The 15,634-nt window shown below is 42.9% G+C and overlaps 1 protein-coding gene across 1 annotated transcript in view; it reads right to left on the minus strand.

The window, feature by feature from the left end:
* KAT2B (lysine acetyltransferase 2B) overlaps positions 1–15,634 on the minus strand; it is a gene marked incomplete at both ends in the record, with an annotated part of 90,042 nt that overhangs the window by 21,532 nt on the left and 52,876 nt on the right. The window contains 4 exons of the mRNA XM_084248104.1: positions 1,313–1,449; positions 2,847–2,972; positions 7,666–7,772; positions 11,282–11,473. Coding sequence (XP_084104230.1) covers positions 1,313–1,449; positions 2,847–2,972; positions 7,666–7,772; positions 11,282–11,473 — 562 coding nt within the window. The remainder of the gene's footprint in view (positions 1–1,312; positions 1,450–2,846; positions 2,973–7,665; positions 7,773–11,281; positions 11,474–15,634) is intronic.

Raw genomic sequence — 15,634 nt, forward strand, 5'->3', positions numbered from 1 at the left:
ATTCCCATGAGTGCCCTCTGCAAGCCAACTCCAGCACACCACTCTATCCACTCAACAAATTTTGTAATGTATGACTGAATCCACATCTTGCAGCAGAAAAAATTAAGCACAGCTAATCTGTGACATGACTAAATCTCTGAAGGGTAGTACATAAAAGGTACTGCAGTCTTAAATCCTCAAGGGTGGCAATCTAGAAGGAAATAGAAAGGACAATTTTCTATGGAGATGTTTTTATTATACATTCCAGTTCTCTGAATTATCCTTCATACCATACTATGTCGAAGAAAACATGACAAATTTTAAAATGATACTTTAAGCTAGCAGAGTCACACTAGAAAAATTTAAAAAGATGTTTTGCGAAATAATTTCCATTTCTTGGACTCTGACAGAAATGCTTAAAACTGCTCTGCCCTTGGCTGTGATATAAGGGAGATGACAGCAGTGCTTTTACCCAAAATGCCTGACTTTGAACTTAATCAGGATTAAATAATCAGATAAATCCAAATGGAGGGACATTATGCAAAACTAGTCACCAGGAGTTTTCAAGGATGCTAGTACCTCAAAAAACAGAAAGAAAGGAGGGAAGGGGAGAAAGAGGGCTGGGGAACTGTTGTGGATAAAGGAGATGAAAGAGATGAAAAGATAAAAGGAAAATTGTGCAATGCACAATTTCTGAGAGATCCTTCAACAGCGATAAACATTATAAAGGACATCATTTGGATACATGTGGAATTTGAATGTGGGTTGCATGTTAGGCCAGAGGTCAGCAAACTTTTCTATAAAGGGCCAGATAACAAATATTTTAGGCTTTGTAGACCTTTTATCCCCGACTCAATTATTCAAATCTGCTCTTATAAATACAAAGGCAACCATGAACAATGTCTCAATAAATGTCTACAGCCAGTGGGGATGGATTTGACTTGTAGGCTGTAGTTTGCCAACCTCTGTGTTAGAAAATACTGTAACCTTTTACAGATCTCTGAATGTGAGATCTGCATTGTGGTTATGTAAAAGAATAGCTTCATTCTAAGGAGACACGTGCACAAATAGTTGAAGATGAAATGTTATGACATCTGTATTTCATTCAGCTGTGGGAGATTATTAACACGTTTCCCTGTGATGTGATATACATCAGGGGCGTCACCTCTCCAGCAGCCGTGCCTGCCCTCCCCAACCTGACACCAGGTTAAACGCAAATCAGGGTAGCACAATATGCTAACTCTCAGCAATAACATCTCCATGTCTGCCACCTGGAGTGGCTGGGAGGGCAGATGGAAGCTACCAGATGATTGTCCTGCTTTACCCTGCTGACCTCTGGTCCAAGCATCGCTGCAGGGTCTGTGATGGTAGACATGACCTCGTTGATTAATTCCATTGGAATATCCCCCATCACTCGGGGTTTCTTGGCCTCCTCCAGAACATGGGAGTCATTCATTTTCCTCTTATCTCCTGTGATAAAGTAAAAGGGCACGGGCACACAATGGTGGATTTTGAGCACAAAGCAGATGACACATGTCAAATAATCCCACTAATATTTTTAAGATGAAAAAGAAAGTCTAATAATCACATTCCCACTATCTACATGGGAGAGACCCAGTAAGAGTGAGTATCTCAACCATATGGCCTCGGCTCCACTGCATCTAGTTTTCTAGTAACACTGAGGGTATGGAAGGTGACTCCCCATTTACCTGGGAAAGGAGTGGCAGAAGATAGAATAGAGAAGGGGAAAGGTCACATTAACTACCAACCACAGACCCATGCTGAATATTTTCTGTAGGTGATAACTTTTTAACTTGAACTATGCATGAAGGCACATGCTTCTGCATTTGCAAATCAAGTTATTGTTAGTTCTTAGCTGCTAACTCAGTCCTTCTGTGGTCAGAAAACATGATCCATATGAAACCAAATGTCAAAAAAAAGTAACTTATGGGCCTCCCCTAGTGGCACAGCGTTTGAGCGCTGGGTTGCGAAGCTGCCCGCAGTCTCGGCAGCGCCAGTTCGATCCCCGGCTGCTCCCCGGCCACCGGAGGAGGGTCCCACATGGCGCGCAGACCTCTCCTGCCGCCCGCTGCTCCCCTCAGCAGTGTACTTCGGTCCTTCTGCCTGCTCTGCTCCCCGCTCTGGTGAATTCTCTCACCCTCCCGTGCTTCTGACTATACCCAGGGCTTGTATGTATGCATGTGTAAATCAATAAATCAATCAACAAATAAATAAATAAATCTTTAAAAAAAATATACTAGTGAACTATTTTATTTTACTGGTAAATTTAATTTTTCACTATAAAGTGACCCTTTTTCTCTTCCACAATGCTTTTATCACCTTAAAGTAATAGAAATCAAGGCCACTGGCATAGAAAATTGATGTCTTCCCCACATGTCACATGCTGGGACAAGCCAAGCAAAGGCAAAAAGAACTTTCTGCCACTTTCCGCATTATACTAAATATGGCAGTCTGCATCTTTTTCCATGACAAAATGTATTTATTTTTACAATTAAAACTTAGTAAATTTTTATTTATTTTTAAGATTTATTTTATTTATTTATGCAGACAAGAGCCGAGGTTAGGCCAGAGGTGCAGGGAGTGAAAGGATTCACCAGAGACAGAGTGGGGAGCAGAACAGGCAGATGGACCGAAATACACTGCTGAGGGGAGCAGCGGACACAACAGGAGAGGTCTGCTGTGCCAAGTGGGTCAGCTCCCTGGCCGGGGATCAAACTCATGCTGCAGAGGCTGCGGATAGCTTCATAGTGCTAAGACTTAACCCCTTGTGCCTACCTTGCTCACGCCTCAGAGGAGGGAGCTTCCAGGCAAGTCACAATCTCTATTAAGCCCCCTTAAAAGGTTACCTGGGTTTGGCTCAAGCCCAGAAGAGGCTTTACAGGAAGGGCTGGTGCTCCCTCCATTCAGCTGCTCAGTGGAAGATGAGTTTGAATTGTATGAAATCGTCCCAGCCACAGGAGGTGGACTGATAACTGCCCAAAGAAAAGAAAAATAAGGTGTTAGATGACTCCTTTCTTAGCAATAAGGAACCAACGGCCCTGGAGACCACCCCATTCTTGCCCAACACCACAAAAGAAGGCCTGTTTCGGGGACTCCCCTGGTGGCGCAGGGGTTGATCACTGGGCTGCGAGGCTGCCCACAGCCTCTACAGTGCCGGTTCGTTCCCCTGCCGCCAGCGAGGGTCCCACAAAAAAAAAAAAAAAAGGCCTGTTTAAAATAAAAGCCATGGAGCCAACACAAGCATCAAGATAATAAACAGGAATGGATTTAACCCATCAAATAGCATAAGGATAGATCAGTCCATAATGACAAAAATAATAAATGAGTGAATAAGTGAGAAGTTAAAGCTCCTTATAGGAGAATACCAATAAAGTCAGAAGAAAAAGAAAAACAAACATGTGGTAACCAGTGTATAGTAACTGATTCAGGGAAGAGTCATCTGTGCAGGTTAAACTTTGTGAATATAATTTTGACAAACACAAGAGAGTTTCAAATTATCTCCCCGCAAAAGATTTTTTTTTTTTTTATTACAAGATGGAAAATGGTACCACTCAGGGAGAAACCTAATAAACACCACTTTCCCCAGTTGATCAAACTCACACGGTTTGAGCTCTGGCTATAAATGTGGTGTAGATGCTAGGAATTAATCAGACCTAGGTGTGAAACTGATTTTATCACTTACAAGTTCTGATCTTGATACAGATCTTGATCTACAATAATGGGAAGAGGTCAGCATCACCTGATATGATGCAAAAATTTCTATAAACCACACAAGCGAGATAAGAGGCAAAGAAGAAGATAGCCTATAGAGTAAACAATAATGCTGTATAAAGGTGAAAATTCCTTATTTTGTCAACTACGTTGTTGTGAAGTAAGAGAATTTCCTTGTTCTTGGGTGACAGCCACTCAATTCAGTAAAAGATGTTAGCAATTTTCAAATAGTTTAGAGAATATATATATACATATACATACACATATACATATATGGGGGGTATAGAGTAATTGTGGCAGGTGTCAACAATTAGTAAATCTGGGTAAAGCATATACAGCATATAGCATTTCTATGAACTATTCTTGTAAATTTCTGTAAATTTAAATGCTAAGTAAAACATTTTTTTGTTTGGTTTTGTTTTTACAGTCATTGTAGAAAATGGGACATTGCTTTGCTCACTGTTGCTTTGTAACTGATGAGGTGAGAGTTATGAGGGACACAGACAAGGTCACATATAGACAAACGATGACAGTGCAGAGAGGCCCAGAGAGAGGGCTCATTGAAGGCTCAACGCAGCCACAGTTCAGTTGGCAGGGGAATCCCAGCAGCCAAAAAGAAATGGAATAAGTAAACCAAGCAACAGAAAGATACCACCATTAGCACTTCTGGCTGCATAGCAGTTGGTTTGCCAAGACTCAGAACATTCTAAAGTACCAGGCCTTATGGTTTTCCTTCCAGTATACCGGTCTGAATTGCAAAGTACACTGGACTGCTGTGACACAAAGAGGAAGCTAGTAATTCCAAAGACATCTGAGTATCTTGCAAAACTTCAGTTACCATTATGAATGTCATTTATCACAGTTGCACAGATGTGTGGACATGCCAATTAAGTAGATGATTATACTCTTCTCCCCCGTCTCCAGCCCTGCAGAGAGCACACTGCAATTACAGCAGAACAGGAGGAGCCAGCCTGCTTCTGACAGCTTCAGGTAATACTGAAGAATAATCCAGCTGAACTGGGTGACAATCATAGCCACAGAAATAAACATGAAATTCCCAGAGGCTCAGAGACAACCTCTTCCTTCTCGATTGCCTGCGTGATCACAATATGTGTGAAGCTGGGAAGACTGGGTCGCATTCTAAGAAGGTGAGGGTCAAGGAGTGTGCTCACAGAGAAATCCTCTCCAGGAGACCCTCCAGAAAAGAAGCGACCTTGCTGAACAGCTTCGTAGTCCCCCTGCCTGAAGGAGGAAAGAGATCTTCACTCATCCACAAGTGCTTGCCTGCACATTTGCCATGCATGCCCAAAGCAGGGCAATGTTGTGGCTCTAAACATGGTGTAGACATCAGGCATTAGACCTGGGTGTAAAACCCGGTTCTATACATACAAGTTCTGATGTTGAGCAACTTGTTGCTCCCCCTGCAAGTCTATTCCTCATCTATGTATGTACAGGGGATAATAAAGTCACCTTCCCGGAGTTTGCACTAAGGCTTAAAGATACAAGGTAAACTTCATAGGCAAGCACTTAACGGAAGTATCAGTTATTATTACTGTGACCAAACTGGATCTCTGACATCCGGAAGTAATATTATAGGAGACAGAATATGAAAAAATCAGAGCTGGGCTAACACGGGATGAGAGTTGCATGACACAGTCATCCTCATCTATTGCTGCACATCAGAATCACCTGGGGCACTTAGGGCTCCCTATCCAGGCCACACCCCAGGCCAATCACATCGCACTCTCTGGAGGTGGGACTCAGAAAATCAGTATATTTTAAACCTCTATGGCTGATGCCTTGGCGCAGCTAAGTTTGAGGAGCAAGAATAGGCTATACTGAAGGCTCCAGGAAGTTCAAATAAAAGGCTCTCCAGTCCATGCTGGAGGGCAGGGCATGAATTAGGAGTTTGTGGGAGAGACACTAAGTGATCAAGTGGAAGTCAGGAATGTAGAAGGCTACAGAGAATGTGCTCAGTAACCACAGAAAACAATCCAGTGAGTGCTGACAGCTCAAGTCCGGGCGGAACATGCAATAGACACAGACAGATCCCAAAGCCTGCAGGTTTTAGGCCAGAGAAACATGAAATTATATTCTATGATTTAAACTTAAAAACGTGCAGACAACCTCATTCCTTAATGATTCTGCCTCACAGAGGGTTAATTTTATTTTCATCCAAATTTAGGCTCTAGATAAATTTTTTTAATCACCTTTTCAAATGTATTATGCTGCATTGTGATGGAAGCTACACACAAAAAGCTATACAACAGTCATATAACATTCTGGAAAACTATAGCCCCCCAAAACAAGCCAGTGGCTGCCAGTGCTGTGGGTAGGTCAATGAACAGACTACAAAGTGATACAGGGGAATTTTCTGGGTGATGCAACTGCTGTATATTTGATGGTGGTGGTGGTTGCACTACTCTATGTGCTGGTCAAAAAGCACAAAACCAGAAGGCCTCCCTGGTGGCAAAAGGAGTAAGTCTCAGCACTATCTGAGGTATCTGCAGCCATCATGGCATGAGTTCAATTCACCCTGTTCTGCTCCCCGTTCTGTCTCTGGTGAATCCTCTCGCTCCCCTCCCCCCACACCTCTGGCCTACACCTCTTGTATGCAAAAATAAGTAAATCTAAAAAAAGAAGAAAAAAAAAGCACAGAACCATGTACTAAAGAGGGTAACTTTTACAGTATGTAAATGGTACTTCACTTTTTTGGGGAAAAAAAAAAGCAAGCATAAAGTTATCTTTCCTGGAGGTGGTACACATGAGGCTGGTGAATCCTCTTACACTCCCCACCCTGCACCTCTGACCCACACCCGAGTTCTTGTGTATATAAATAAATAAAATAGGGCCTCCCTGGTGGTGCAAGGGGTTAAGCACCACACTATGAAGCAATCCGCAGCCTCTGCAGCACGAGTTAGATCCCTGGCCAGCCAGAGAGCAACCCACATGGCGCAGCAGACCTCTCCTGTCTCGCCTACTGCTCCCCTCAGCAGTGTATTTCAGTAGATCTGCCTGTTTTGTTCCCCGCTCTGTCTCTGGTGAATCCTCTCACCCTCCGCATCTCTGGCCTGTACCCCAGCTCTTATATGCATAAATAAATAAATCTTAAAAAAAAAAAATTTTTTTTTTAAAAATCTTTTTTTTTTTTTTTAAAGTCCAACATCAAAATCCTGCATGGGGACCTCCCCTGGTGGCACAGTGGTTGAGCACTGGGTTGCGAGGCTGCCCACAGCCTCTGTAGCACTGGTTCAATCCCCGGCCACCAGCGAGGGTCCCACCAAAAAAAAAAAAAAAAAAAAAAAAAAAAATCCTGCATGGTCTTTCCCCACAGCCACATGAAAAAAACTACTGCTTTGGCATTTCTTACCCAAATTCTCTGAATCTTTCTAATGTCAAAGAATTCTATAAGGTCACTGTGGCCCCAGAAGGCACATCTTCCCAACTGACAAATGCCAGTGGCATCAAGGCAATGGCAAGGATGCTCTGTCCCCACGAGGAAGTATTTCACATCCTGAGACTCAAGGTGGCTCTCTTCCACCCACCAGCCTATCATTATCCCTGAGAGTCATTTGATGCACAAAACAGACATCAGAGATTGAGAGCCAGACCGAGACATGATTTCTAGCTATATCTGGTCTTTGGTTGCAACTGAGTGTCTTTAAAAAGATCTAGCGTGTGACTACATAACTGAGCCGCCTGGTATTTTATGCCTTCCATAAAACTGTAATGTGCAAGCTAAGCAAAGCCAACAGTAGAAGTAGTTGCTATTGTTTGAACTGTTGGATTTGCACGTGCTCTCCTCATTAACAGAGATGCAGACGCAGGATTTGCCAAGTGTTTACTTTTTTTTGCTGGCTCTAGTCTTCAATTTCTTGATGAAGAAACACAAATATATGCAGAGTGAGCTAACACTTCCTGGTTGTTCTCTGACTTATGCAAAAAGAAATTTACCTGTTTGGATTCCTAGCTGGCTGGTTCTGGAAGAGGCAGAGAGAAAATCCTGATCCCAGATGGGAGAGTTTTGACTATAAACTTCCTCTTCTAGCATGGACAGAAACCTAGACACAAGAGTAAAAGCAAGTCAGATCAGAAATAATGCACAATCAGAGGGACAGAAGCCCTCACCAGCTGTGGCAATCACCTACCATCAGCATCTTACCTGCAACTCAGAAATGCAGTGGTGAATTACAGCTCAGGTGATGACTGAGTTGGGCAGTCTTGGTATGTTCAAATACAGAAATGCATTCCCACAAATTTATCCTCTTTTTACTCTGCATCAATTGACACAATCTAGTCTGTGCACATCCACCGAGCAGCACATCGGTGGGGACACATTAGTGCTAGTTAGTGAATCTCAGAGCAAGATTTCAGCCCTCACGTAGCTGTCTTGATCACTGTCACCGCCATCATGAAAGCTGCGAATATTTATTGAGTGCCTGCTATTTGCCTGCACTGTTTCACATTATAAACTAAATGGATCTGAGTTTGGGTAGTCCATAGACATCACCTGGAGACCTTGTAAGACATCAATGTGCAAAGCCCCATGGGCTCATTGAATCAAAGTCTTTGAAAGTGGACTCAGGGAACTAAATTTTGGTAAATATCTTAGATAAATCTTATCTACACAAAAATTGAAGAAATATAGTTAAAATATGAATGCAAATCTACACTTCTGGTACTGTAATATACAATCCAAACACTTCACAAGCCCTCACCAGTGAAGAATGTTTTTAAAAATTTAGAAAAATAATTATTATCTGGATGGGTATTATATAGTATATGGATGTGTGTGTGTGTGTGTGTATTTCTTTCATTATAATAAAGAACAGTCACATATATTGACATGAGAGCATTCTTTTTATATATACAGTGGGTCTGCTACTCCTAAGCAGCCTTTCGGCCACCATTTTTGTCACCTATGGTTCTGCATTCCTATCCAAAGTCAGAACTGCCCAGGTCAATCAGTTATAGGAGCTCAACCCTGCGAGGTGCCTTTCAAATCAATGAAGAGCAGACAGCTTGACCACCCTGGAAGGGGTATGCATCATGCGTGAGGTATGACTGTGAATGCCCAGGGGACTTTTGACTGATGCATAAACTTACTCCTGACTTACACATCACGAGGTAAGACCAGAAATGTCCAGGGGACTGTTGGCTGATGTCTAACAAGGGACCCCAGAAGCTGATCAGTGGAACACCTTGTTGATAAGACTGAAACCATGGCTGGGGGATCCAGGGCTTGATTTCAATTACAATACCAAGTCATCAAGCAGATGAGCAGTGCCTGGGAGGCAGACTTATGACGCCTGAGACCACAGATGACAGCACATTAGCTAGTTTCACCCTTCCCTTTTCTCTCTTTGTCCTCCCTCCCCTTACAACTGATGCTGGATAATTCTTCTATCAATAAAAAGGCCAGGATCTTGGTCTTCGAGCAGCACCCTGCATCCCACAGCTTGCTCCATGACTCCCGCTTGTCAGTGCAGTGTTGTCAATGCAACAATACACAGAATACAAAACTGTGTAAAAAAGATTATAGTATATGGAGGGAAAACGGAACTATCTGGGTTATGGGTGATCTTTGGCTTCTTTTTCTTTTAACCAAATTTTCGTCAACATGTGCATTTCTCTCTTTGACATATAGATACTAAAGCTTTTTAAAACCACCTTATTAACAGGTGGATGGAATGGAAAGGCACAAGTTAAAACCAATGGAAGAAAGGGCAACATCTGAACAGTAGGAAGACAAGGATGCAAGCTCTGAAAATGCATCTGAGAATCACAGCAACCTCGCACTGAGACAGCACCCAAGCAGCATCTAAGGCTTCAAGGCTCAAGCAGCACCTAAGGCTTCAGCGCGTGTGATTCTGCTGCCAAATAGGTAGGTACAAATCCCCAGCAGCCTCCAATGTTGTCAGCTTCCTTGAAAAGGAGAAGTGGGTGGTAGTTTTATGCTACCATTAGTAATAGAGAAGAAAAGAAAGCAGCACTGATTTTTTAGCTCAACAGCACAAGCATGCCAGCACTATGGGTTGACGGAACAAAACACACTATAATTAGCAAATATATGAAAGAAGCAAAATGAATTTGCTATGGAAAAAAAATAGTACTATGCAAAGTAATTAAAATTTCTCTTCAAGCACCATAAAAAGTGGGGGGGGGGGGTCCTCTTTGTCCCTTGGCTGAGAGACAGAATGACAACTGTAATCTGAAAATATAAAATGCTGAGCCTGTGGCAAACAGAATAAATAAGAAAGTTAATCTCTAAGGAAAGGATCTGAGACTCGTGTGACACACAAGCATGCCCAGAGTTCAGAACCCACTTAGGGGCAGTACCCAAATTGGAGTTCAGAAAATACTGAAAATCAGGAAGCTAGGATGTATGTACAAACATATATTCACTGAAACGTATCAGCATTCTCTGTGACGCCCTCTATCTGAAGCTGAGGATTTGTATTAAACTGCAACTCAGAAAACCAATTGTTTTCTTTCAAACCAATTGTTGTTTTGAAATTTACTTTTAAAAATTAAAACTGTTTTTTCATGAACAACAAATTGGGTCATCCAGTAATGGAATCTAAAAGACAAGAATTAGTTTCTCAAATGAAACAGGGCTTTGTCCATCTTTGGTCACAGACTCTAACATACCCTCTATGCTCTACTTAGTTCTCAAAGGTGAGGAATATGGGAGGTGGGGGTAAGAAGGGTACAGGGGTATTATGCTCTATCACACCTAGAAAGTCTTTTCCAATTACTTCTACACACACACCCCAATTAAGTTCCATTCTCAACAGAATGACAACCACGAAGCGACCTGTCTTGTTGTGACTGCCCCATGATGAGTTGCCAACTGCACCCTTGGTTTCTCTCACCCAGCAGTCAGCCTCTTAGCTCATATTCACTCTTCACACTAGTTCTTAACACTGAAAATGCATTTCCCAGTAAACAGTGTCAAACTGCAACTTGTTAGTCCTTTGACAGGCTTCCTTCATTTGAAAAAAATATATGATTATTTACATGCTGGAATACCTGAGCACAGAGTACAGATCTTCTGAGAGGGATGGATCTCTGGCCTGTCCAACCCTGTTCTTGAGGTCTAGTTTACAAAGAGTAAGGGGCAGGCCTGCTACGGCTGAGGCAGGACTGAGTCCGCATCTTAGGAAGGGTTGGTGAACTGGAAAAGGAAAGACCAGCCACTGAGTTCTCTTGCACCACTTCTCAGGCAACTAGGGTCTATAGATTCTCCCTTATCTTCCTCTCGCTCCCTGGCAGCTACTTCACACAGCAAAACATCCCTCTGTTCTACAAGACTCTGAGACAATGACCCAGGTGAGATGAGGCGGGGGTGAGGGAGGCGGCTGCACTCAACACATAGGCAAGCCAAGAACAGGTGGGCTGGAGACCCCCAATCAGCCTCACGGAGGGTGTGAAGAAGGAGAGGCTCCCTTCCCCCTCCCTGGGATGCTTCACCTGTCACTCCCGGGCACGTTACTTAGGCAGGCTTTCGCATGTATTTACCAATCTCAATTTCTGGGGTCAAGCAAAAATCCCCAGAGCGCTTCCTTACTTTGGGAAGTGGGTGAGGATTAGAGTTCGTTTCTCGAGCGGCAGCTTATCTTTTTCCTGTCTTGCTTGTTCCAGGAGTTGTCGTCTCATCACGGTGAAGACCGAGCGAAGCAGTGTCCTCCCGAACACCTGGGTGGTCTCATACCGAGGTAGACTGTCACAGAACTGTGGCACATTGCAGTAACACAGCCACCTGGGACGACAGGAGATAAGCACCGTCAGTATCCTTGAGCTTGCCCCCTCCTCCCAGAGCATCTGAAATATCCAAATTCTGGTGACTCTCAGGCCATTAAGCTTGGTAGAAGAAACTCCTTCTGCAGAGACAAGCAATGGTATCACGCCCAGCCCGTGAAACTTGGGGGTTCGATTAGCTGGCTTCACACAACCCCTTGGGTCCAATTCCATTTAAATCACTCCATCCTGCCGCACCCTGCAGTGGGTCCCCGCTGTCAGACAGCCCCAGGATACAACCCTTGTTTTGTCACTTTACAGGCTGCATGACATGGCAAAATTTAATTATGTTCTTAAGTCTTCATTTCCTGACCTGTAAAGTGAGGACAATACCTGCTTCACTGGGTTGTTAGAGCATTAAAGGAGAGACTGCACAGAAAGTTTCTGGTACACAACTGACAGTTTAAATTAAAGAAGAAATTAAAGGAAGTCCCTTTAGAGAAAGAATCAGAACTCTGCCATCTAGTCCTCTGTGTGAAATGGAAGGTGTCTTGAAAATGCCTACACAGCATTTGGACCCCTGAAGCTTTGGTGGGAAGATAAAGATCTTCGAGACTGTTCAAAACTCAGTCAAAACGCAGGAAATAATAACTTTCCACCATCTGTCGCTTAGGTCCATTTCTCAGTGACTCAGACTCAACGTCAGAAATGCGCTTTGGCATCGTACAGCACTGGAGAAGCGCCCAGGCCCAGCGGGCCACTAGGGACAGGTTTTCTTGAGATCTAACCACAGTGCTGGGGTACACCAGTCACACAGGGCGTACACTTTACAGGGCTCACTCAGCCAAGAGAAACCAGAAAATCAAAGTGTATTCAAAATCCATCCTGTTTCCTTTTTGGGTGTTCCAGAGATGGCAGGTCACAGGGGGCCACTAAGTGTGGCAGCAAACCAGGGAAGGGCCAGAAGCTTCACTGCATGGAAGCTTATTTCTTGGTGGCAGATCCCAATCATCCTCTTCCAGGGAGGGCTGCTTTGCTAAAATTAATCCTTCTCCCTGTGTGCTTTCCTAATCTCCTTCACAGTGGGAGAGACTGCTGTGGGAAGTTCCCAAGGAATTGTGATCCCCTCAATAAGGAGAGCAATAATATTAATTTCTTCATGCTCACTGACTTTTTTTTTAATTTATTCTGTATACTTCTTGTTTCCCATGTGTGCAGTAGTAGTGATGTTTCATCTTTTTTTTTAAGGATTTATTTTTATTTATGTATGCATACAAGAACTGGGGTGTAGACCAGACATGCAGTGAGTGAGAGGATTCACCAGGACAGAGTGGGGAGCAGAACAGGCGGACTGACTGAAACACACTGCAGAGGAGTGGGCGGGCGAGATAGGAGAGGTCTGCTGGCCATGTGGATTAGCTCCCTGGTAAGGGATCAACCTCAGTGATTGGCAATAGCCTGATAGCACTGAGACCTTAAGCCTGCGCCACCAGGGAGGTCCCATTGTGGTGTTTCATCTTTGAGGAAGAAAACTCTCATTAGTGTTAGTTCATGTTTTGTTTTTTGGTTTTTTTATAAGATTTATTTATTTATTTATACACTGGGTACAGTCAGAAGCGCGGGAGGGTGAGAGAATTCACCAGAGCCAGAGCAGGGAGCAGAGCAGGCAAAAGGACTGAACTACACTGCTGAGGTGAGCAGCGGGCGGCAGGAGAGGTCTGCGCGCCATGCGGGACCCTCCTCCGGTGACCGGGGAGCAACCGGGGATCGAACCGGCGTTGCAGAGGCCGCGGGCAGCTTCGCAACCCAGCGCTCAACCACTGTGCCACCGGGGAGGCCCTAGTTCATCTGTTCTTGATAAAAATTAACATTAAAACCCTGCTTCCTGCCTCTGCCCTCTCAACTTCTGTCTTAATGAGTTATACCCAAATGTAAATTTTACACCCAATATTATGATTATAATACAAACTTGGGCAGCTTCAATGTTTTTTGTGTATCCTGTCAAGTGGGTAACAGTAATATCAAAAGCAAGAAAAGCTGGGAAGTGCATTTCTTTTGTAATTCATAGGAGATTTCATACAGAAATTCATCATCTTCAAAGACAATCCTTGTTGGAGGTTAGTCTGTGGCCACTTCATGGAGGTAAAAGAATATGTGGCACTGAAGGGAAGCCAGTTCCCCAAAAGCTAATAATGAAAATAAAAATTTAAGAATTAAATGGTCACAAATCTTAGTACTCAGAAGTCGAGTTTTAAGAGACATAGGCTATCACAAATTTTTTGGAAAAGTTGGGAGTAAAAATATATGCAATCTTCTGCAATGGAAGACTTAAAGGATTAGGATAAAGGGAATTATTAGACCTGATACAGTAGCTACCCAGTTACCTATAACTGCTGAGCACTTGAAATGTGTTTAATACAACTGAGGAGCTTAATTTATAATTTTATTTAACTTTAGCCAATATAAAATTCACTTTTAAATGGAAACCATATGAAACTGTTTCATTACACCTAACTTTATTATTTTGGTTGGACTCCATTTAAGCTTTAATCAGTTAAAATTTAGTGAGTGAATGAATAAGTGCAGACGTGAAAATACACTCTGGCACTGAATTAGTAAGACTTAGTATTAAAAAAGAAAGTAAAGGGGCCTCCCTGGTGGCGCAAGGGGTTAAGTCTAAGCACTATGAAACTATCAACAGCCAGTGCAGCATGAGTTTGATTCCCAGCCAGGGAGCTAACCCATATGGCCCAGCAGACCTCTCCTGTCTTGCCTGCTGCTCCCCTCAGCAGTGTATTTCAGTCAATCAGCCTGTTTTCCCCACTCTGTCTCTGGTGAATCCTCTCACCTCCCTACACCTCTGGCAGCCTGCACCCCAGTTCTTGTATACATAAGTAAATAATTTTTTTTCAATAAAAAGGAAGTAAAGATTCATCATTACTAATTCTTCATGCTGAATACATGGTGAAACGATGTTTTTATATACACCATTACATATAGGGATGTTTTATATATAAACATTATTAAAGGTAATGTCTAGGGTCTGTTTACTTTTTAAAATAGCTACTTGCAAAAGGAAATTCAAAGTTACATATGTGACTCACACTTGTGGCTCACATTATCTATCTGCTGGGCAGTGCTGATGGCTCCAAAGCACTCCGCCTATGGAAGGGTCACAGGTGTCTGAGACTATTGCAGACTGATGTTATTTCTGCTACAGTGATAGCAGGTAATAAGTATTATTATAAAGTCATAAAATGTTGTCCAAAGGTATAAACAGATAATTCGGTCATCTTAGGAGGGAAGCATAGATTTCACTTCCAAGATTAATCTATTTTATGAATCTGTAATGAGTTTGGTAGATTAGGAGACTGACTGGGTATGAGGTGTGTTGGGTGCTGTTTTAATAAATGATAGGATCACTGAGTGCAGGAGACAGAAAAAGAAAATGTTTCTGCACACACACATCCTCCAAAGATTTAGCTGTAGGAAAAGGTCTTTCCTGAATGAGTGGTATCAGGACTCCTAAAAGACACAAAAGGATAAAACTCAGTCATTTTTATATGCCTAACTGAGATAGCATGTGTTTGCAATTTATGATTATTCAAATATTTCAGATTTTTGATGGCATCATGATGATTTGCAAACACCTTGCTTTCTTTAAAATGTGAACAAAGGGCCTCCCCAGTGGCACAGTGGTTGAGCGCTGGGTTGCAAAGCTGCCCGCGGCCTCTGCGGTGCAGGTTCGATCCCCGGCTGCTCCCCGGCCACTGGAGGAAGGTCCCACATGGTGCGCAGACCTCTCCTGCCGCCCGCTGCTCCCCTCAGCAGTGTACTTCGGTCCTTCTGCCTGCTCTGCTCCCTGCTCTGGCTCTGGTGATTTCTCTCACCCTCCCGCGCGTTTCTGACTGTACCCAGTGCATGTACAAACAAACAAACAAACAAATAAATAAATAAAAATACATGCCTCTTTAAAAAAAATAAATAAAAATAAAATGTGAACAGAATTGGAATACTTGAGCACAACTTATTATTTGCCTCTTCCATTTTGCGTATTCAGTTGGTCAGATGTATTTTAAGAAGTCATATTCTTCTGACATTATTTTCAGTTTATTTCTTCATGGGATTCAGGGAATTCTGAAATATTTGCTCAGTTTTGTTTTTCTTTTTTTGTTTAGGATTT

The sequence above is a fragment of the Talpa europaea genome (genome assembly GCF_964194135.1).
Source record: "Talpa europaea genome assembly, chromosome: 11".
NCBI lineage: Eukaryota > Metazoa > Chordata > Mammalia > Eulipotyphla > Talpidae > Talpa > Talpa europaea.